At 39.7% G+C, this 24,277-nt stretch overlaps 1 protein-coding gene across 1 annotated transcript in view; it reads left to right on the plus strand.

Annotated features, from left to right (window-relative positions):
* Positions 1-24,277, plus strand: part of LOC106059672 (metabotropic glutamate receptor 3-like) — a 311,145-nt gene that overhangs the window by 238,161 nt on the left and 48,707 nt on the right. The window contains exons 4-7 of the mRNA XM_056009168.1: positions 15,532-15,679; positions 17,154-17,296; positions 17,822-17,941; positions 22,201-22,362. Of these exons, the coding sequence (XP_055865143.1) occupies positions 15,532-15,679; positions 17,154-17,296; positions 17,822-17,941; positions 22,201-22,362 (573 nt within the window). The remainder of the gene's footprint in view (positions 1-15,531; positions 15,680-17,153; positions 17,297-17,821; positions 17,942-22,200; positions 22,363-24,277) is intronic.

Here is a 24,277-nt window from a genome sequence, read left to right on the forward strand (position 1 = left end):
CATCATCATCATTTTCATCAGTCATCATCGTCATCGCCATCATCATCATCATCGCCATCATCATCAACATTATCATCCTCCTCATCATCATCATCATCATCATCTTCATCTTCATCTTCATCGTCATCATCATCATCATCATCATCATCATCATCATCATCATCGTCATCATCATCGTCATCATCATTTTCATCATCATCATCATCATCATCATCATCATCAACAACATTATCATCCCCATCAGCATCATCTTCATTATCATCATCATCATCAATCCCTTGACTTGCGTCTAGAGTCTATGATGGTTCGCGTAACCCAACCCTTCCACTCTACCTGATCTGCAGCTGTCCCTGTCTGAAGATCAAAAAGAATCCATCCAGCTCTTCTTTAGACGGCCCTATCTTAGTGCTTCTTCCTGTGTACCTTGAAGACTGACTTTTGACAGCGAGTCATGTCCTGCAATATGACCACCTGGAAGACGGAAGCACAGGGTAAAGCTTAATGGCGCCGCGCTGTGGAAAAATTGAGGCTTAGAAAAAAAACATGTAGGCCAACCATTCTAGTGACGTGTGCAAAGAGAAGCCACACTTCCTCTAGCAGGAGCAATAACTCGCGCTTGTAACCCGTAATAATCCCAGCCATGGGGTAATCATTTCTTGACTAGGGATAATGTTCAACAACCCTCGGTATTAAGTCCGGCCCATCATCTCATCTAAACCAAGGTTGATTATCTTTTTTTTTCCTTGTCATAAATAGATATAAATGGACTAAAAATGTGTAGCAGCAGCTTGCTGTTAGGACATGAATGGTGTGTATAAAATGAACATTTATTTTTAAAAATGTTCAGCAAACTAGGGTCACGACGGTCTCGACTTACGTCGTTTCATGGTTACGACGCTGTTTACGACGGCTCAGTCCGACTTACGTCGTTTCATGGTTACGACGCTGTTTACGACGGCTCAGTCCGACTTACGTCGTTTCATGGTTACGACGCTGTTTACGACGGCTCAGTCCGACTTACGTCGTTTCATGGTTACGACGCTGCTTACGACGGCTCAGTCCGACTTACGTCGTTTCATGGTTACGACGCTGTTTACGGCGGCTCAGTCCGACTTACGTCGTTTCATGGTTACGACGCTGTTTACGACGGCTCAGTCCGACTTACGTCGTTTCATGGTTACGACGCTGTTTACGACGGCTCAGTCCGACTTACGTCGTTTCATGGTTACGACGCTGCTTACGACGGCTCAGTCCGATTTACGTCGTTTCATGGTTACGACGCTGTTTACGACGGCTCAGTCCGACTTACGTCGTTTCATGGTTACGACGCTGCTTACGACGGCTCAGTCCGACTTACGTCGTTTCATGGTTACGACGCTGTTTACGACGGCTCAGTCCGACTTACGTCGTTTCATGGTTACGACGCTGTTTACGACGGCTCAGTCCGACTTACGTCGTTTCATGGTTACGACGCTGTTTACGACGGCTCAGTCCGACTTACGTCGTTTCATGGTTACGACGCTGTTTACGACGGCTCAGTCCGACTTACGTCGTTTCATGGTTACGACGCTGTTTAAGACGGCTCAGTCCGACTTACCTCGTTTCATGGTTACGACGCTGTTTACGACGGCTCAGTCCGACTTACGTCGTTTCATGGTTACGACGCTGCTTACGACGGCTCAGTCCGACTTACGTCGTTTCATGGTTACGACGCTGTTTACGACGGCTCAGTCCGACTTACGTCGTTTCATGGTTACGACGCTGTTTACGACGGCTCAGTCCGACTTACGTCGTTTCATGGTTACGACGCTGTTTACGACGGCTCAGTCCGACTTACGTCGTTTCATGGTTACGACGCTGTTTACGACGGCTCAGTCCGACTTACGTCGTTTCATGGTTACGACGCTGTTTACGACGGCTCAGTCCGACTTACGTCGTTTCATGGTTACGACGCTGTTTACGACGGCTCAGTCCGACTTACGTCGTTTCATGGTTACGACGCTGTTTAAGACGGCTCAGTCCGACTTACCTCGTTTCATGGTTACGACGCTGTTTACGACGGCTCAGTCCGACTTACGTCGTTTCATGGTTACGACGCTGCTTACGACGGCTCAGTCCGACTTACGTCGTTTCATGGTTACGACGCTGTTTACGACGGCTCAGTCCGACTTACGTCGTTTCATGGTTACGACGCTGTTTACGACGGCTCAGTCCGACTTACGTCGTTTCATGGTTACGACGCTGTTTACGACGGCTCAGTCCGACTTACGTCGTTTCATGGTTACGACGCTGTTTACGACGGCTCAGTCCGACTTACGTCGTTTCATGGTTACGACGCTGTTTACGACGGCTCAGTCCGACTTACGTCGTTTCATGGTTACGACGCTGTTTACGACGGCTCAGTCCGACTTACGCGCAGTGGCGGAGGAATACATGTATACAGCAGTGTAGTCCATTACCGTACACTGTACCGTTACAAGAGGACAAGTAGTCTCCTGCATGCCATAGGACCCTTCATTATGGCTCCCAAACATAAGCCAGACTCATCTGACCCTAAAGAAAAAGATGCAGCAAAGAAAAGGAAGGCCATCACCATGGAGGTGACAGTGGACATCATAAGGCGATCTGATAAGGAAGGAAACACCAACAGAAATTGGCAGGTCATTACAACTTAGTCGTTCGACCGTCGCTACGATTATTAAGGATAGAGATCGTATCCTTGAACACGTGAAAGGATCTGCTCCCATGAAGTGATAACAAACCAGCGTAGTGGGCTTAGTATTGAGATGGAAAGATTAAGTGTTTGCTGTACAGTACAGCACTGTTATTATGCTACAGTACTCTGTATGAATGTATGATCCGACTTACGTCGAAATTCGGTTTACGACTCCACGTAGGAACGGAACACCGTCGTAAGTCGAGGACTACCTGTATTCTCGTAAATCAAAATGTTTCTAGATTGACACGTTTAACATATAAGCACCCCCGCAGTGACTGGCAGGGGGGATAATTCGCCGTTATTCCATAAAATAAAAAAAAAGCAAAATTTAAAAAAAAATATTTGAGATCGAATGTGTGGAAAAAAACAACAACATTCAGTTGCTGACATTTCTCTTAATACTGCAAGATTAATTAACTAATTGGTTATTTTTTTGGATTGTTGTCATTGACAATAAACACTTTTGCGAAGTTTCAGCCTGTTTCGAGAAGGGAAAGTTGGACAAATTAGGTGCAGAAGAATTTCTCCAAATAATCACAGCATTATACGGACAATGCTAAGACGTTAAAAACAAAATGTACTAGAAATACTAGAATAGTTCAACCAATTGTGTAAAGCTTCAAGCTACTACAAGTCACTAATGAGCCTTGCAAACAGAAGCTATGTAGTTCATGTCTTTTAATAGCGACATCTGTTAGCTTCACGAGACTGCTTAAATCATCTAGATATGTTGTAAGTGGGACACACATTTTGTACAGTTTGTGTCAACCCTAAAACCGATTGTAGTGCCATGGAGTAGTTTAGATAGTGGGTTATACGCTAGGCAGTACTAGAGTGGAGATAGAGAGTCACCCTGGTATATACCCCTTCTTATGTTCACAGAACCTAGCTTATCATGATGTGTAGATCTATCTTCCAATTATCCATATAGATTTTCTACAGTTTATTTATTACTGGGTTGATTCTATGAGTATCCAGGGTTTTTAAATAGCCAATCATGCGGAACTGAATCGAATGCTTTTTTGTAGTCGATGTAACACATGTGTAAGTTTCTCTTTCTTCTATTAGCTTGATGCAATATAATACCATCTATAGTTAGCTTTACTTTACAGCCCATCGACTCTTCAAAGCAACTTAGTTGTTCCTCTTCTAGTAGCTTATAGGCAGAACAAAATGTATACTTTTTAGTTTGAAGGTTGATTCGGATCACCTTTTTGGAGAGGAGAGATTATCTCCCTTATTATTATTATTATTATTATGTCAGAAATGAACGAGTATTCATTCTCTGGCGCTTCAAGGGTCGCTAAAGAGAAACAAAATTCATCGTAGTCCCTTTAACAGTTTCCACTGAGGAATTTTCTGGTGATGTGGCAGGTCTGCAGCAGCCCGGGTACTCCGTTCTGCCTCATCGTGGCATCTGGGTGGAAACGACCATTAGAGGAAGTGGTTAGGCTAAATGAATGGCGAAACAAAACTCCCGTGGGAGTGTCCTCGGGTAGGCGAGAGCTTACCCATTGCACGGAGAGGAGTTGAAAGAGAGCCCTCACGACCCTGTCAATAATCCATGCGCCGTTCCTCAAGGGCCCGTGACACAAATGGCGAGTCCTCCACGGTTAGCTTGGTACAACATAGGAAAATGGCGGAGGTTCCCGGTGCACTCGGCCTCCGGCCGTGTCTAGCCCATGCGTCGGGGGCCAGATGAATCGGAAATAGTAATGCTTTACATAGGCATTGACTTGAGTCTCTTCCACACAGAACTGTGTGTTCACAGTTTTTTTTTTCTTTACTGTTAGTCGCTCAAACAGGTATTTTTTTCAAACTTAGAGCTGGAAGAGCCTTCGGCTCAGCTCTTAGACTATCTAACGGTCTGCAACAGTACCGCCCTCTGACAGGCAACGAGAATCGTCTTAGGAATGTTAAGGGCCTTGAGGTCTGTTGTCATTAGCTCTTCGGCTTATATAACAATATCTAGTGACCTTTTCTATACCCCATTGTTAATTTCTGCTTGCGGAATCAGTATTTGTAAAGAAAAAAGAAAGGAGTTTTAAATGGATACAAATTTTAAAATAGCTTTTATACAGCGCAACTTTTTTTTTCCTTATATCATGTCCAGAACTCTAAGGTCCAGTCTCTTCCGTTGACCACTGAGATGAGGGGAGAAGGTTTCCGTCCTGTCTTTAGGAGCTCAGCGAACACAGCTCTGCTTGACATGGAACATTCTGATTTTTATATTTATTTATAGCTTTTATATATGCTTATAGCATGCTCAGAGCGCTTTGGTCCAATTTCATTTGTGGACCAGTGGGGGGGGGGGGGGGAGGGGGTATCTAGGAGTTAATTTTCCGTGCTGCCTTTAGGCGCTCAGTAAACACAACTCTGCCCGAGTCGGGTGTCGAACCTCGAGCCCCCTTCTAGGTAGCCAAGCCAAGCCAAGTTCAAGCGCACTTGGCCTCTCGACCACGCTTAATATTACTTAAAAGGGATTTAAAAATTTGCTACGGTTTCTTACAAGGGAGGGGTTGGGGGTCTGTATATTAGTTGTGTGACAACAAATATTAAAAATGAAATAACAGACATAGAGTCCAGTGTTGTTGTTTTTTTTTTGTTTTTTTTGTGTATTTGACTTTTACGGAAGGGCTATATAAGGGGTTTTTAAAAAATATTAATAGAAAAAAATACTCAGCGTTTTTTTGTTCTAATATCACGGGCCTGTTGGCCACATATTCATTTGTGATTGACCTTTGTATTGACCTAATCGACCTTTGTATTAGTCAAATGGCTTACATGTATTAGGCGAGAACATCTTTTCCTTGCTAGCCTCTATTTGTGTACACCACTAGAAAAATCAACAATTGACAATAATGATCATCAACAATATATCTATATTATCCTTGAGGAGTTTGTTTTACATTGAGCATTTAACATAACAAAACATTACTAATAATTGACAACAAAATATACCTTCATAGCGATTTCATAAAATAAAATGGTATGTGAAAGATTCATTGGGAACAAAAGGCTATATAATATACCCTCGCTCACTTCCAGAGCTAAAGTTGTGATAGTAAGTGTATGTGTTTTGAGGGGCCGGTAGTGCAGTGTGTGTGCCTGTGTATGAAATGGCCAGTGGACCTTGAGTGTACATGCTTGAATGAACAGCAGTGTGTCAGGACTGTGTGTAAAACGAGGTCAATTTAGAGAACAAGTGGCTGGAGTAAAGAACATAAATAGAGACTAATAAAATTATTGCGTTTATTGAAGCTCATGTTGATTTAGTCTATTACATGGTGTCAGATGGACCGACTCCACCCGCCACAACCGCTGGAATTAAATGGCAACGTAGCAGACAATTGGAAAAGGTTCAAACAATCCTTTCAGATACATTCGATAGCAAGTGGACAGGATACAAAAAGCAGAGAAGTACAGTCTATGACATTATTGCACGTGATCGGCCAAGAAGCAGCGCAAGTCGATTGAACTATCATGAATTTTATGATAAATTTAAAATCGTAAACCTAATTATATAACAGAATTATAAATGCGACAGAATAAAATAGACGCAATATTTTGGAATAGCTTTCAACTCGTTTATTATCTATGTCATTCCCACAGGCTGCACAGAGCGATGAAATGGAGCCTTACTTGTGTGCATCTCTACAAGCTTCTAGCAAGTTTTAAAATAAATTGGATTATATATATATTCGAAATTGAATTAAAAGATCGAACTTTTTTGTTCTTCATTCTTGATGTATATCACTCTAACTGTTCTAACAGAATGAAAAAAAAAATAACCTGATAAAACACTTCTATAAAAGGGAGGGGGGAGGGGGGAATATATCTAAAATAATAATTAAATTAGGTTAAATAATTAAATAAATTAATGCTGTACAGAGAGGAGAAACCATTGTAGTTTACGTGTCCAACCAAGCGTGACGCCTGATCATTCCCAGAGAACCAAACAGTACACCAATACTCCTTTGAGTACGTATGAAGTGTAACTAGAATCACGGGGAGTAAAGGTAGATAATCCAATAAGAAGACCTATGTAAGCGATACCATTCGTCGTTGCAGGCCTCAACACGGACCTGCAACGTCACAGCCTGTGGGCAGTTTAGACCAATAGCTCGTTGCCACGTCACAGCCCACAGGTTGCGACGTTGCTGCTCATTGTCCAGGCCTCCTATAACTATCGGTCTCGATATTTAATATTTAGCGTGATTAAAATTGTGTAAAGGTAAAAAAAAATTAAAAAATAAAAAAGTATCCTTTTCTGACCTTGCGATCTATATAGCATCTGCGAAGGTCCCGTGTGGCCAGCACAACGCCAAAACGCCTTTACTTTTGCCTAACTAGTGTCAGGTGCCCGTTAGTGCAGAAATTAAAGCCCGTGACCTCTCCGTTAGGAAGCAAAGCGCTATGACATTCAGCCCCCACGCCCCCCCCCCACTTCTTTTAGTAATGCCAGACTTTGTCCATTTACACAATACAGAAAACGAACGATATCTCCCACACAGCAGTACCCCCCCTCGCACCCTCTCCACATAGCAGTACCCCCCTCGCCCCCTCTCCACACAGCAGTACCCCCCTCTCCACACAGCAGTACCCCCCTCTCCACACAGCAGTACCCCCCTCTCCAGACAGCTGACGTATCCAAAGGAACGTCAATTACCCGTTTAGTTTGAGGTTAGCGGCGTCAGACGATTTTTAGTTAACCAATGTTATTTTCAAATTTTAGCGATTGGCTTTATTATCTACATAAGGCTTATCTTCCTTTAGATTAGTTCATTCTCTATTTAGAACAAAATTAATCAGTATGAGTAATTTATTAACTACTTGGTTGATTTATTATTGATTCATGTGTTGTCATGGATAATGGACAACTGCAAAGTTTTAGCTTGATTCCAGAATGGAAATAGGGGGGGGGGAATAACGTGTACACGATCCCACCCAGTCGGACAGACAGATTGTGTTTATATAAGCTCTGTAAAACCATGGTTTCTGCAGCTTCTTAATAGTATTACACCAAAAGAAAATTGCCTTTGTGTTAAACAATAAAAAAAAAAGGTTGTCTTCCCTTAAATAGAAAACTCATCGTGTGTAAAAAAATAAACAATCTCCGGTTGATGAAGCTCCCCCCCCCCCTCCGCATTTCCAATACCTACACACATACAAACACATACAAACACATACATACACAAAAGATCACAAACACAAACACACGCGCGCACCAATTAAATCCCTTCCCAAAGATCTCTTGCTCCATGTATAATCATGTCTAGCGCGTGCCAGAACATGTCGTCTGCATGCTATTTTACCGCCTTTTTTTTTTTGTTTTGTTCTAGGGGCGTTGCGCACGCACGAGGCTAACTAGACCATTTCACCGCGGTTCTCTTTGTCTTTTGAGATTCTAGTTCTTTTTGTGTTTTTTTTATGTTGTTTTGTTTCCAAGTGCAATAGAAGCCCTGGTTTTAACGCTTAAAAAAAGCAACAACAGAAAATGCATTGCAAGGCTGGTAGGTCTTTTAGCTTGTCGCGTTAAAGACTAAATCAGCCAGGACAAACAATGACCTAGCGGAATTTTAGTCTCTGCTTAACTTGCGCGGATAGGACAAAATCATCTTTTTGTTTTTTTTTAACTCTTTTTCTCCTAATCCTAATCGACGATACCATCGTTGATTTTGACCTCATTAAAATAAAATAAATGTTAACTTTTTAAAAACTTGACTTTGAATTATATAAAAAGAGCATGCATTTCCCTTCTAATTCTATACCAAATAAAATATTTTCTGATAACAAACAACAAAGCTATTGAAGCCGTATCATAACAGGGGGAGTGAAATAGTAATGAGCAAAATGAAGAATTCCTTGCAAAACGTGGGAAAATAATTACGGAGAGATAGAATTATGCCAATTCTGTATTTGTAAATTTCAAAGCAATACAAACTAAGATAATTGACGATGAATAGGGTTAAAGAAGCGGAGCTGAGTCAGTGGCGTAGTACGTATACCTTAATGGGGTACATTCTTATCTTATACAATACAGACGTTACTTCAAAAAGGAAGACCGTTACACTCTCCGCGTCATGCATTTAGTCATGCATATTAACCAATGACCTAAATTCTGCCAAGTCACTCAAGTTCTAATAGCACTAGGGAAGAAGGAGCATTTGCACCAATTAGTTTTAGCATATGGAACAAGGAATGTGCCTTTATCTTTGTGTCTTTCTGGAGTATTCTATTAGGTTTTGTTTTTGGATTTCAAGATTATGGTTCAGTGTTTTATGTTAAATTGCACATTGCACTCAGTCCCAAAACATTTAGGGGCACAACTGTATCTTTTCAGGAAAACAAAATTTGTTTACTATAAGATTGTCAATGTCTCGAATGATTACATGATTTGACTTGAATGTATATTTATTGTTCTTAAATTATATTTTTGGTGTTAAAGTCAAATTACTAATCGATGTCAATCTTATTGCTATAGTATGAAATTTATTAAGGGGAGGCAAATACTTGTCAGAGGACAGCACTCTTGTAGACCGGCCACATTATCAGAAAAATTTCTCACTGGACACTGTTCATTTTGTTTCCTTTTAACAAAGCTCGACCCTGGCAGTGTCAGAAAATGAGAACAAATTCATAAAAATAGTACTAAATAATAATGACAAAATGTGTAATCAACTCTAAAAAATTGATTGTGTGGTTAATTGTTTTTTCCTACCTTAATATAACAGTAGATATTTACTCGTTACATTACATGAATTAAAAGTATGAGAAGACAGTAACATAAGCTCATTTATTGAGTTAAAACCAAAAGCAATTGCGAGAGTCTATTTCCTTAGATGTTGAAATTCATCAACTGCTAAACTAAGTAGACCATGGCCCTTGATGAAAATGAAACAGTTACTGATAGTTATATAAAATGTAAAAATGTTTTTACATGTTTCGGATGTTCCTTCAGAGTAGAAGTTTACTTCCTAGTCCAAACCTCCCGCAGGACGACGGGGGATGGGAGCGGGCAGGGTTTGAACCCTCGACCGTCGATAAATCCGAACGACAGTCCAGTGCGCAAACCGCACGACCAGGCAGCCATCCACATAAAGACGGATGAGGAGGTTAATGAATCAGAAAGCCAAAGAGGTAGAAAAAGCCAAAGAGGTAGAAAAAGCCAAAGAGGTAGAAAAAGCCAAAGAGGTAGAAAAAGCCAAAGAGGTAGAAAAAGCCAAAGAGGTCGAAAAAGCCAAAGAGGTCGAAAAAGCCAAAGAGGTAGAAATAGCCAAAGAGGTGAAAAAGGATGACGATAAGCCTGTAACAAAAAAAAAAAAAGAAAAGCCGACAACAAAGGAAGACAGGAAGAAAGAGGACGATGAAAAGGAAGAGAATGTTGATGAAGAAGAGGATGAATCTGATGTAGAAGAGTTACCATCTGGTCTGCTTGAGAGTTCCTTTGGTTGTAGAAGGTAAACGTGAAAAGAAGAAGGTGGACCGACCCTCTGCCACAATGATGCAGAGTTTTGGGAGAAAAGACAAAAAACTTGAAATAGAAGCAGGAAAAGGCACAAAACTTGGTGATATTCCATTCATCGACCACCAGATCAACATTACTAAAGCCATCGACTTGAAGCCTCTACACAGAGTGCTGTATATACGAACTGGCTCTTCAGCAGAGATATAAAAAAAAGAAAAATATCCGTCAGTTTTCAGGCTTCACACATTCAGAAGATTCAAAAGAGCAGGAAGAAAAGGCTCGGGATCATGAACGAAATGATAACTGCAGGATTGAAGTCCAGGTGTCTGGTACTTCAAGAGATAATCTTGGTATGAAAATGCATGAAATACTTAGTGACGCAAAAACATCTTTTTGGTTATTGCTAAATTTAACCATTAGCTCTGGACCACTTAGAGGATGGTGTTTTAAAATCTAGCTTACGCTCTTTTAGTGACTTGATTTCCAATGCAGATATATATAGCAAAACAATTTCTTTATAAAGAACAGATGATATACACCAGTGATGCCCAAAATACGGCCCGCGGGCCAGATCCGGCCCTGGTTCCATCCGGCCCGCCGAAACGTTAGCACAAAGTCTAGAAGACAACCCTCGAAATAAAAAAGGATGACAAATGTATCTTTACCTACGTTATGGCCCCCTCTCTAATGGCTAGCTAGGCCTACCATGAATTGTAACATTTGTGTGTTTATGAGTTGGGACTCTGAATGGACAATCTACCAGGAAAAGTGAACGGATATTTACTTGTTTGTGGAACATGATAGTAGGCCAACATATTTGTTTCATTAGGAAAGTGTGGGCTGTTTAAAAATACAACAACATATAAACGGCATTATGAAACAAATATGGCGACATTCTTGATTTGAGCCTCGAATGAAAGATTGTTAAACTTCGGGTACTAGATCAACGGGTTTCTATTACTAATCAAATAGTTTCAGGCTAATTTCATTTCGTTTTTGTATCTTTTCGTGGCTCGCGACACGAGGGCTGGAAATGAAAATGGCCCGCCGGACAAGTAAGGTTGGGCATCAGTGATATACACTAACAAGTTAAGCCGCAAAAAGGCCGACAGGAGTTTGTCAATGTCATATGATGTGTGCATTTCAATTCATTTTGTGTGTGTGTGTCATTGTTTCATGGATTTTCATTACTGAAGCAAGAAATTGAAGACAAATGTCTTTTTTTAAATTTAAAAACTTGTCTGAAAATAAGCAACAACAACAAAATTGTCATCATCATAACCTGAAAGTCTTATAAAACAACACAGAATTTATAACAAGTCATAGAAAAGTTCAATCTGTGCTCTGCCACATACATAAAATAATGACTATAATTATAAATCCGTCTATTCCTGCTTCATTACCATCACCCTGGTAAGTGTATATAAAAAAATATATCTAATCCATAGACATATATAAAGTACAGTTTCATCATCATTTTGTTTTTAATCATTTTCTCTCCTTTGAGTCTAGGCTGCTATTTTGTATGGCCTATCAACTTTTTTTCTTAGACCAATTGTGTTGCTGTTTTTTTATTTTTTTTCCAAACAAAGGGAAATAATTTTAGGAAATTGTAAACGTTAAGTGTGGGCGTTAGGTACACATGAGACTGGTTACTACCAATGTGTCGCGATACAGACTTTATTTCTGACAAGCTACTATTGCAGATGTCATACACAACAGAAGCAGAAAGAAGGTTGAAAATGCAACGGCGCCTGGTGATTACATATGCCCAACCAGCGACCGCAGCGACTACCTTTACTATTTTAAGTGTGAATAGACCTTGATTTTAATGGGACAACTATATAGAATCTGGCCCTTGTTGTTTAGAGAGAGAGGGATCCTTAGGGGACTGCAGGCACGACATGACCTAAATTGTGCCGATGTGCCTCAAATCAAAAGTCAAGTCCAGCGACCGCAGCTGTGTATCAAGGATTGGCTTATTTAGTCACACAAGAAGTTGCAAAGGGAACTATAGCATCACAAAGGCGTACAATGCCACGGATATTGTTCCCTATTTTAATCTGGTAGAGCAGCGGTTCTCAACCTTTTATGCTCGGCGACCCCTTTTTACAATCCCCCGCTCTGTCCCGACCCCCCCCCCCGTCCCACACTCACACAGCAATAGAAGAGTAGACAAAAACAATCCATTTTTTCGATGGTCTTTGGCGACCCCTGGCAAATCGTCAATCGATCCCCCAAGGGGGTCGCGACCCACAGGTTGAGAACCCCTGTGGTAGAGTGTAAGTAACATTTAGCATGGCCTGGCATGTACTACTGATCTTGGAGCTATGGATGCCCATTGTGACACGGTTACTATGTGTGGTCAACCGTGACACACGGTCAAGTGTTGGGTACCGGGGAGTTTGGGGACTTGCGGGTAAGTCGAGTGTGTTAGAGATATGCAGAAGGAAGTCATCTAGCGGAGTTGGTTATCTGTAGATAATGTTCGCCTTGTAAATATGTTATGTTTGAATGCTGCACAATAAAAAGGCAGTTTACACTTAAAAGGACTTGTTTCTTCACATTTCCTAATATTTTATCTTGGAATAATTTCTCCATACAGTACTTATAGAAGCTTGTACCGCAGAAAGGAATCTTTTTTGAATGAGTTGTATTTCCTTCATTCCTTGACATTTTTGCTGAAGGACTTTATTGTTATATATGCGGACTATTCATTCCATCAATCAATAATGGAGGTGGTATAGATCAATCAAGGCCACATTTCTACTTTGTGGCATAACTGCACAACATAGTCCAATAGAATCAACCCTGACCTGTTGTATTCTGCACTGCAGGTACAACTTTGGAGGTGTTGGTTGGTGTCACAGGCAGGATTAGGGCTGTTGCCTGGGCATCACTTGACTATGTCATCTTTGAACCCGCTGACTCTTGTTAAGTTATTCTCTTGACATTGATGCTGGTCCAACAATTTCATCCTTGTCATTGTTATAGGCTGGAAATGTTGTTTAATAGTTTTAAAACAGTTTTTAGATCTTTGATTTGTTTGAATGGCTTAAGTCTCTCATGAACAAATCTAGGTTCACTGGGCTATGTTTTTGTTTTCATTGACTCCATGTTTTTGATCAATGTGGCCTCTTCAGTTCTCCTCTGTACCGCAATATTCAATGTAATAAAATATGATGATTGTGGATAAAAAATAGATGTTGAAGTTAGCATCTATTATTGATGTAGATTCATTATTTTATTAACTAATTAAATACAGGCTAATCATATTTCAAATATAATTTAATATTAGCAAAATGTGGGAACTTATAAATAAATAAAAAAAATACTAATTAAAAAAAGCCCACAAAAGAGGCAAATAAAAGAGGCAGGAGGACACAAAAAATAGGCATATAAAGCCCCAAAAAGAGGCAAATAAAAGAGGCATAAGGGTCAAGGATTCCTATGATGACAAAGCTAAAGATAAATAACGCAAATGCTGAGGTTTCCTTTTTATAAAAAAAAAATATAACCTTTATCGGCAGTATGAGTCCGAAATAACCAAAAAGAGAGGCGTGAGCACAAAAAGGAATAACACATAAATTGGAACATCAGGCTGATGGCACATCGTCCTAGGAATTATCGATAGGTCATTTTGTTTAACGTCGACCTTGCCTTCAATTAGGCAATGACTTTTCTATTATTCAAACGAATTTAAAAAAAAATGTGTCCACGAAAACTGAGCTAGGGATCACAATCGACCTCCTGCTAATTAGGACAGGCATTCATTACTTAACAAAGGTGTTGCATGCGGCCTCAGTCAGAGACAGCTGGGGGTCACTCACAAAGACTGCAGGATACACATTAGACACCAAAAGAAAATCCGCTGCCGCCGAGGACAGACGCAGACGGCGATAAAAAAAATCTTAATCGCCCACCGGCGGACAATGGTTATGCTTGCCCCGGGCTTGGCAAATTATGTAGGTTACAGCTGGGGCTGCGTCGTCACGGGAAATACTGCATTTCTCATAAATCTTCGGACTCGAAGGCAAGCCTTAATATTATTTAACAAAGGTGCTTTCATGAAATGCTGTCTCTTGCTCTGCTAACAAGATGACGCAAAACAGTCAGTCAGGACGATGGCGCTGTGGGAAGTCTCCAAATTTCAAACACTATTAAGTTTATGTAAAACATTTAGTCAGGACGCTGTAGAAAGTCTCCAGGTTCCTATACTTTAAAAAAAAGCAAACGTGCATTCAGAATATATGAAGATTTAGCATGTAACTCGGAATCCTAGCAAGTTTCATGGTTGACATATAATACTGACCTTTCAAATGACCCGTAGTTTCAGGACCTTGTTCTCGTTTATCCCATGAGCCACATGTGTGTGTGTGTCGTATGTGTTGTTCTCTTGGATTTGCACTGTTACTTATTACATAATATACAGTATTGCTCTCAAGTTGTGTTCAGTCACTCTCAACTTACCGGAATGGGTCTAACGTCATATTCCCACAGGTACCTTGCTAGTATGTTTACTATTATATCTTAATGCCAGCCTTAGATGTGCTAAATCTCTATGTTTACAAGTATATCTAGATTACAGACTAAGATGTATGCTATATATGTATATCTTGATGTCGGGCTAAGATGTATGCTATATGTATATCTTGATGCTGGGCTCAGATGTATGTTATATGTTTATCTTGATGCTGGGCTCAGATGTATGTTATATGTATATCTTGATGCTGGGCTAAGATGTATGTTATATGTTTATCTTGATGCTGGGCTCAGATGTATGTTATATGTATATCTTGATGCTGGGCTAAGATGTATGTTATATGTTTATCTTGATGCTGGGCTAAGATGTATGTTATATGTATATCTTGATGCCGGGCTAAGATATATGTTATATGTATATCTTGATGCTGGGCTAAGATGTATGTTATATGTATATCTTGATGCCGGGCTAAGATGTATGTTATATGTATATCTTGATGCCGGGCTAAGATGTATGTTATATGTATATCTTGATGCCGGGCTAAGATGTATGTTATATGTATATCTTGATGCCGGGCTAAGATGTATGTTATATGTATATCTTGATGCTGGGCTAAGATGTATGTTATATGTTTATCTTGATGCTGGGCTCAGATGTATGTTATATGTATATCTTGATGCTGGGCTAAGATGTATGTTATATGTTTATCTTGATGCCGGGCTAAGATGTATGTTATATGTATATCTTGATGCCGGGCTAAGATGTATGTTATATGTATATCTTGATGCCGGGCTAAGATGTATGTTATATGTATATCTTGATGCCGGACTAAGATGTTTGTGACATCTCTTTATTGACCAGGGCTTTAACGAGGTGGAGGTATTACTGCGCAAGACCAAAGACATTTGTATAGCTCTCAGAGAGAAGCTGCTGAAAGACTCTGGGGTGCCCACGGAGCAGGACTACGACAAGATTGTCTTCAAGCTGCTGGAGAAAGAGTTTGCCAGAGGTAAAGTGTTGGCAGGAAGTCATGTGACATTTCTAATCCTGGACTTAATATGTATATACATATATAGCTTATTCTAGAGGTAAAGTAAAGTTCCCCTTTCAGACCTTGTGGTCTATAGGGGAGATGATGTTACGGTCATCTGTTTCTGTGGCCTACGGTTAACGAGGGTGTCATGTGGTCAGCACAACCGCCTTAACTTTTCCCTCAACTAATGTCAGGTACCCATTTAGAGCTGGGTTGACTCAGAGGCGCCCAAAGATCCAGAAATTAAAAAAATCACTGTCTTCACCAGGATTCGAACCCGGGACCCCAACGCGCCTACCAATTCTAGAAGAGTGTGTAAGAAAAGAGCGCTTGTGTGTGTGAGAGAGTGTGTGTTTGTGACGAAATAGTATTAGAGAGTGTGTTTGGAAGAGAGTGAGATTAAAAGGGTATGAGAGAGGGTGTGAGGTGTAGAGCGAGAAAGTGTGGGAATGAGAGTGCGGGAATAGAAAATGTGTGGATGTGAAAGTGTGAGTAAGAGAGTGTGTGAGGGAGAGAGGAAGTGTGTGTCTATGTGAGTGTGTGTAAGAGTGTGTCTATGTGAGTGTGTGTAACAGTGTGTCTATATGAGTGAGTGTAAGAGTGTGTCTATGTGAGTGTGTGTAAGAGTGTGTCTATGTGAGAGTGTGTAAGAGTGTGTCTATGTGAGTGTGTGTAAGAGTGTGTCTATGTGAGTGTGTGTAAGAGTGTGTCTATGTGAGTGTGTGTAACAGTGTGTCTATGTGAGTGTGTGTAACAGTGTGTCTATGTGAGTGTGTGTAACAGTGTGTCTATGTGAGTGTGTGTAAGAGTGTGTCTATGTGAGTGTGTCTATGTGAGTGTGTGTAAGAGTGTGTCTATGTGAGTGTGTGTAAGAGTGTGTCTATGTGAGTGTGTGTAAGAGTGTGTCTATGTGAGTGTGTGTAAGAGTGTGTCTATGTGAGTGTGTGTAAGAGTGTGTCTATGTGAGTGTGTATAAGAGTGTCTATGTGAGTGTGTGTAAGAGTGTGTCTATGTAAGAGTGTGTCTATGTGAGTGTGTGTAAGTGTGTGTCTATGTAAGAGTGTGTCTATGTGAGTGTGTGTAAGTGTGTGTCTATGTAAGAGTGTGTCTATGTGAGTGTGTGTAAGAGTGTGTCTATGTAAGAGTGTGGCTATGTGAGTGTGTGTAAGTGTGTGTCTATGTGAGTGTGTATAAGAGTGTGTCTCTGTAAGAGTGTGTCTATGTGAGTGTGTGTAAGAGTGTGTCTATGTGAGTGTGTGTAACAGTGTGTCTATGTGAGTGTGTGTAACAGTGTGTCTATGTGAGTGTGTGTAACAGTGTGTCTATGTGAGTGTGTGTAACAGTGGGTCTATGTGAGTGTGTGTAAGTGTGTGTCTATATGAGTGTGTGTGTGTGAAAGAGAGAGACAGTAAGAGACTTACGACCACCTAACTACATCTTCTTTTTCCAGGTGTTATAGTATTCGCCTCTGACCAGGAAGTGGCCGGGCTGATGAGGGCAGTGAGAAGAAACGACGCCACTGGAAAGTTTGCTTGGATCGGCTCTGACGGTTGGGGCGCTAGAGGCCTGGCTTTTAAAGGCAACGAACCAGAGGTAGGTTTGAAGACTTACGCTAATTAACCGTGAGACATACCCTAGAGACTAATCGAAATTTTATGTAGTTAAGACTAAGATACGCATTCAAACTTATATCGAGTAAAAGGAAACAGATTAATCTACGTTAGATGGGAAAAAATATATAGGTCGCAATGATTTTTTAGAGTATAAAGAGATATAATCAGGTACAATAACATTAGTTTTACCAACCAAAGAATATTACAATCTTGTTTTTTTTTCTGATATCAATTGATATATGTTATAACTGTGTTGATTTTTCCTTTTAATTGCATAATTTTTCTGTATACTAAATCTTTATTAAAGAAACGAATTTTAAAATTATAGAAAAATCATGCATATATGCTTTAAGTTGTTAAACGTTTATTATTAGTTTATTAACTATGCAACTAATCGTGCTGTAAAACGCACAGCAGAAGAAACTAGTACATGACATAAAAATAGCAAACTTAAACATATTTGTCCGAAAGTGTTATATTCATTGAACTGTATGTTTCTGTTTAGCTGGAAGGAGCGGTCACTGTTCAGCCAATCGCAGAAGAGGTGAAAGGATTTAAAGAGTACTTCCTGAATCTGACACCAACAAACAACAAACGAAACCCTTGGTTTGGAGAGTACTGGGAGGTAAGACTCACCAGAGAGTGACAGAGAGAGAGAGGGAGAGAGAGAGGGAGAGAGAGAGAGAGAGAGGGAGAGAGAGGGGGGAGAGAGAGGGAGGGAGAGAGAGGGGGGAGAGAGAGGGAGGGAGAGAGAGGGAGAGAAAGAGAGATGGAGGGAGAGAGAGAGGGAGAGGGAGGGAGAGAGAGAGAGAAGAAGGGAGGGAGAGAGAGGGAGAGAAAGAGAGAGGGAGGGAGAGAGAGAGGGAGAGAAAGAGAGAGGGAGGGAGAGAGGGAGAGAGAGGGAGGGAGAGAGAGGGAGAGAAAGAGAGAGGGAGGGAGAGAGAGAGAGGGACAGAGAGAGAGAGGGACAGAGAGAGAGAGGGAGGGAGAGAGAGAGGGGGAGAGAGAGAGAGGAAGGGAGAGGGAGGGAGAGAGAGAGAGGGAGAGAGAGAGAGAGAAAGGGAGAGAGAGAGCGATGTACATACAAAAACAGCTTTTAATGTTTCGTCTGAACATCATTAAGATATTTATTTGAGTAATCACTGGAAGAGTATTTGTTTTTCACGTATCGGATATTCCTTCAGAGTTGAATCTTGTTATATACATTGTATCTTAGCCTGAGCCTTCCGCAGAACAGCGGAGGATTGCGGATAACAAGGTTCGAACCTGGCACCATCGAGATGACAGAACTGAATGCATACCACTCAACCAAACCAATAATTTGTGAATGCATACACAAGTTTTGATCTGTGACATCTATGGTGTCTATGTGTATCACACAGAATATATTTTATTTTTTCGACATTCCATTTCTTTGTTGTCTTTAGTGACCAGTACTGGGTGAACTTTGTTATCAATTGTGTTTCATGAATGAATGTGGGTCAGTTGATAGTAGAAGGCTAATACAGCAAGATTGTTTTTAAAAAATTGAAAAGATAATCCAATTCTGTCGTTGATTTTGGGACCGGCCATATGTCGTTGGAAGTCCTAGGCGAAGTGAATAGGTTGGCCCCCCAAATGAAATAATAAAAAAAAAATTATGCAATAAATACAACAACCTTACTGTATCTATATCTCAATCAACAAATAAGTGTACTTCAAATTGTGCCATTTCCATAGCGTTGAATTAGCGTTCCTTAAACTTCTTAAGCATATTCATACTAAACTAAATTTTTAGCTCAATCCAAAAGGATGAAAAATTGTCTGTAGTCTAAATGTTACCATTATGTATTAGTGAATAAAGTTTAAATCATAGTAGAGACCTGTGCGAGGCCCCCCAACAGTCGGAGGACTTTGATGACTTCCTAGTTTGCCTATGCCTAAGGGCTAAGGCCGGACCTGTTGGTGTGTACTTGTTTTCTAGCACTTTTCCACGCTTAACTCATATAAATTCTATTTCTCCTTTGTGCTATGACAGATTATTTATATCTTAAGATTAACACTTGTTATGACACGATTAGAATTTAGTTATTTTGTTTCGGGAATAAGGGGGAAACTTTTACTTAGTGACAAATGACGTGATAGATCTTTAAAAAGTAAGAACGCTCTAAGAGAGGCTTAGAATCAAGACACTTTCTCATTTACAGTAGGAATAAGAAGAGGACAACCGACGGTTCCCTTATCGATTGTTGGCCTTGCGTCGGTGTGGATGTTGAGTTCGGCATTACCTCCTTTGAGTTTGTTCATAGTTCAAGTACTCATCACCGCGGAAGCGCTTAACACAATAAATCTATCCTCTAAACAAAATTTCAGGTGCTTCCTTGGTAACATATTAAGAAAGATAAGGGCACATTCTTTATTCCATATGCTAGGACAAATGTGTACAAATACTCCTTCTTCCCTAGTGCTATTATAACATGGAATGGGTTGCCTGAGCTAGCCAGGAAAGCCAATGACTTGGCAGAGCTAAAGTCATTCATTAACATGCATGGCTAGATTGACCTAGGAAAACGCGTATGACGTAATCATCTTTTTTGAAGTAATGTCTGTATCTTATAAGATAAGATATTTATAATTAAACAACCGGAACATAATTAGGTGTATTATTTATTTATCTATCATTTCCACGTCAAGTTATGAATCTTTTCAATGATGTTTGGATGTTTCACAGAAGGAAATAATTAATTTTTCGCTAGATATTTTTTTTTATATTTACAACTTGATTAAACTGGATGATCTAGATTCTAGAAGAATGTCACGCACTTTAGGCGAGCTTAGATCGAGATTGCAACTAATTTTCAACCGGACAAGAGAATTCAATTTTTTGGGAATGTATCATTTTATGGTCCAGGAAAGATTTTGCTTTGTTTAAATAAAAAAAAAGTAATTACCATGTATTTTTGTTTTTTAATATTTTTTTTTTAAATTATTGTTTTGTGAGACGGTTCGCGTAAAGGATAGGCTAAGAAATATTTTTTTTTAAAGAACTTAAATTTAAGTCTGTGAAAGTATTTTTAGGCTAAAACAAGCAAAATATTTAAAAAAAAACGTAAAAAAAAACCCAGCAACAAAGTCTATATAAAGGAAAGAACTGTACATTTGCAGCCATATAGGAACAGGTCAGATTATAATTAGAGCACATCGTCATGAACACTTAAAGTCTGCACTAAAATGTAAAATCTATAAGATTTATTTCCACTTTACTAAATCAAACAAAACTAATCAATAGCCACTGTTTAATTAAATCAATTGGTTAATTTATGATTAAATTCATGTTTCGTTAGGGACCTTGAAGAATTGTGCAAAGTGGGATGTATGCCCGAGAGGCTAAGTACGCTTTGAACTTGGCTTGGCTACCTATAAATGGGACTCGAGTTCGACACCCGACTCGAGCAGAGTTGTGTTTACTGAGCACCTAAAGGCAACACGGAAGACCTTCTCCCAGATATCCCACCCTCCCCCGGCTGCTTCACAAACGAGATATCGAACGTAACGCTCTGAGCATGTTATAAGCATAAAAGTTGCGCTATATTTAAAAAAAAGTGTTGTTTTTTTTACTTTATCCGAGAATGGGAAGTGGGAGAAATAAATTGCAAAAAAGTTGTACCAGACAGACGGACAGACGGATATAAGCTTTGTAAAAACGTGAAAAACATACTTTAAAAAAAAATACTTTTGACGAAGTGTAATGGTATCCACTACTTTGGAACAGTCAAGTAATTCAATTTGTAATGGATCTAGAGACCAAGAACACTAAATCTAGAGCACTAGGTCATGCTTTTAACGTTCTCTATACGCTAGGATCCTTTCGCTTACCAATTCAGCTGTTCTCAACCTTTAAAGCTCGTTGACCCCTTTTTACAATCCCCTACTCTGCCGCGATCCCCCCCCCACACACACACACAGCAATAGAAGAGTAGACAATAACAATCCATATTATCGATGGTCTTAGGCGACTCCTGGCAAATGGTCAATCGACCCCCAAGGGACATCGCGATCCACAGGTTGAGAACCCCTGATCTACCACATTCAGAACCTGGGGACCTTTAGGAAGCTTGCAGCACACAGTGACACACCTTTGCAGAGCCCTCATCTTTCTGATCCCATTTTTAGCGACCCAGAAATCTGATTAACTGTTTTAGTTTTATGTGATCTGCCTGTCCTTTGTAGACCGCAAAAAAAAAATACAAAAGATATTGAAAACTTTTAATTTTTTTAATCCACTATGCAAGAAAAACTAAACCATTTTTACAACTATTCACTATAAATACTAGACGAGCGTAACATAGTGTTGTAATAGGACAACATATAATCAGACACAATGCTTCATAAGTACATAGCTAGGATTCAGAGGTTCGGTTCCACATGACCTTTGAATTTTTTATTTTTATATTTACGCCCGTAAACTTTTTGTTAGAGATTGATATGGGAAATGTTGTAATCAAGGAGTAGAAGAAACCATCTAGTGGAGTTGCTTGTATATAAATGTTAGCCCTGTACATACGCTATTTGTAAATTCTTTACAATTAAAGGAACTTGTTTCTTCACAGGTAATGTATGCAATGTTTTCTATATTTCAGTAACCGAAAGATATTCACTGTTTCTCTCTAAATAAATATAAGGCTTGTCTTCGAGTCTGAAGATTGGTGTGGAATACAGCGCTTAAGAAATAACGGTGACGTAATCAAGCTGTATTTTTTCACAATTTAAAATTGATCGTATGGAGCAGAAGTAAAGCTAATGATCTCCCTTGCGTGACACCATAAAAATAAGGATGTGCTGTTGGATTCAAATTTGGCTCCTATCTCAGAGAGCTTACCTGAGTTTATCTTTTGCTATCTTCAGGATCACTTCAACTGCCGCTACAACGGCACCCCCCAGACGCCCTACAACCACCACAACCGCACGTGCACAGGAGATGAAAGGATCACACCTGGGAATTTCATGATGGAAGCCCAGCTTCAGTTTGTTTCTGATTCCATCATGGCGTTTGCTTACGCGTTCAAGGTTGGTATCCAAAAGTATTGGTCTCCTTTTTATTCCAGTTTATCGATTTATTCATAGGCTGAGTTTTTGTTATATCACATCAATTACTGTCATATATCGCATCTATTACTTGTTAGATTTTTTGATTAATTAGTATATATCACGTCAAGTATTTGGTATATATCACGTCAAGTACTTGGTATATATCACGTCAATTACTTGGTATATATCACCTCAAGTACTTGGTATATATCACGTCAATTACTTGGTATATACCACGTCAAGTACTATGTATATATCACATCAATTACTTGGTATATATCACCTCAAGTACTTGGTATATATCACGTTAAGTACTTGGTATATGTCACGTCAATTACTTGGTATATATCACGTCAATTACTTGGTATATATCACCTCAAGTACTTGGTATATATCACGTTAAGTACTTGGTATATGTCACGTCAATTACTTGGTATATGCCGCGTCAAGTACTTGGTATATATCACGTCAATTACTTGGTATATGCCGCGTCAAGTACTTGGTATATATCACGTCAATTACTTGGTATATATCACCTCAAGTACTTGGTATATATCACGTTAAGTACTTGGTATATGTCACGTCAATTACTTGGTATATATCACGTCAATTACTTGGTATATGCCGCGTCAAGTACTTGGTATATATCACGTCAATTACTTGGTATATATCACCTCAAGTACTTGGTATATATCACACAGTTTACTTCTTATTAACTCTTTCTCTCGTAATTATTCCCCACGCTCCAATGTATTTATTCCTTTTGCTCATTTGCGTGCCACTACCCGGTTTTGATTAAACTTCAATAACCTTTTTTGTATGTAATCAGGAAATGTTATATTAGGTATATAAATAGAGAATAATGCATGCTGTGTTTATATGTCAAAGTTTATAAAACCAAATTTTAATATAGTTTGTTAAGAACAACGTTGGTATCGTCAATTAGGAGAGAAAGAGTTAATATAATTTTAAATGATTCCTAAATTGCATCTGTTAATCAAAACCAGGCCTTAGTCTGTTCATGTGCCTTAGACACAGACTAGGAAAAACTGCTCCTACTGATATATTAAAGGGTTAAGTCGCCTTAAAATTCTGGAGCTTCGTGCAAATGAAGATCGTCATACTAGTAGGGGAATTTCAAACATCTCTAGGAAAAATCAAGACTGGAGTCCCTAACTTGTGGCTCTATCTATGGTAGTGTTTCTAACACTTTCTAAGTATTTAGCGGAACACTTTGCATTATTTTTTTAGAGGGATTAATTCAAATAGTGGTCTACCAGTTACTTATTCCAGTAATTCATTGAACACCTATTCAGGCCTTACTTAGGGTTCCGCGGAACATAGTTTGGGAAACACTGATTTAAGAGAATCCTGGCTGCACCTGCAAACTGAGCTGCTTCGCAATTAGTTGCAAACAATTTGGTTTGTACCGCAACTAGAAAGTCAATCGTCAAACATAAGCAGCTAATGATTCCTTGATCTAAATTCCCGTGAGTGTTTCCCAAGAGGAAAGCTGGCGCTGCTGTTTTCTGTACACACTTATTGTTTCTCTAGACCAGCGGTTCTCAGCCTTTTATGCTCGGCGACCCCTTTTTACAACCCCCCACTCTGACCCGACCCCCCCACACACACACACACATACAGCAATAGAAGAATAGACAATAACAATCCATATTTTTGATGGTCTTAGGCGACCCCTGGCAAATCGTCAATCGACCCCTAAGGGGGTCGCGACCCACAGGTTGAGAACCCTGCTCTAGACAGAAAGAGCATCAGTCTTGTGAAAAGTTGGCCAGAGGTTGAGACAAGTAGGAGCATTATAGAAAGTGCAATGTATGATAAGAGTTTTTCTCTAAGGTCTATTAAAAATAAAAGTTTAAATCTATAACACTTC

The sequence above is a fragment of the Biomphalaria glabrata genome, chromosome 13 (genome assembly GCF_947242115.1).
Source record: "Biomphalaria glabrata chromosome 13, xgBioGlab47.1, whole genome shotgun sequence".
Lineage (NCBI taxonomy): Eukaryota > Metazoa > Mollusca > Gastropoda > Planorbidae > Biomphalaria > Biomphalaria glabrata.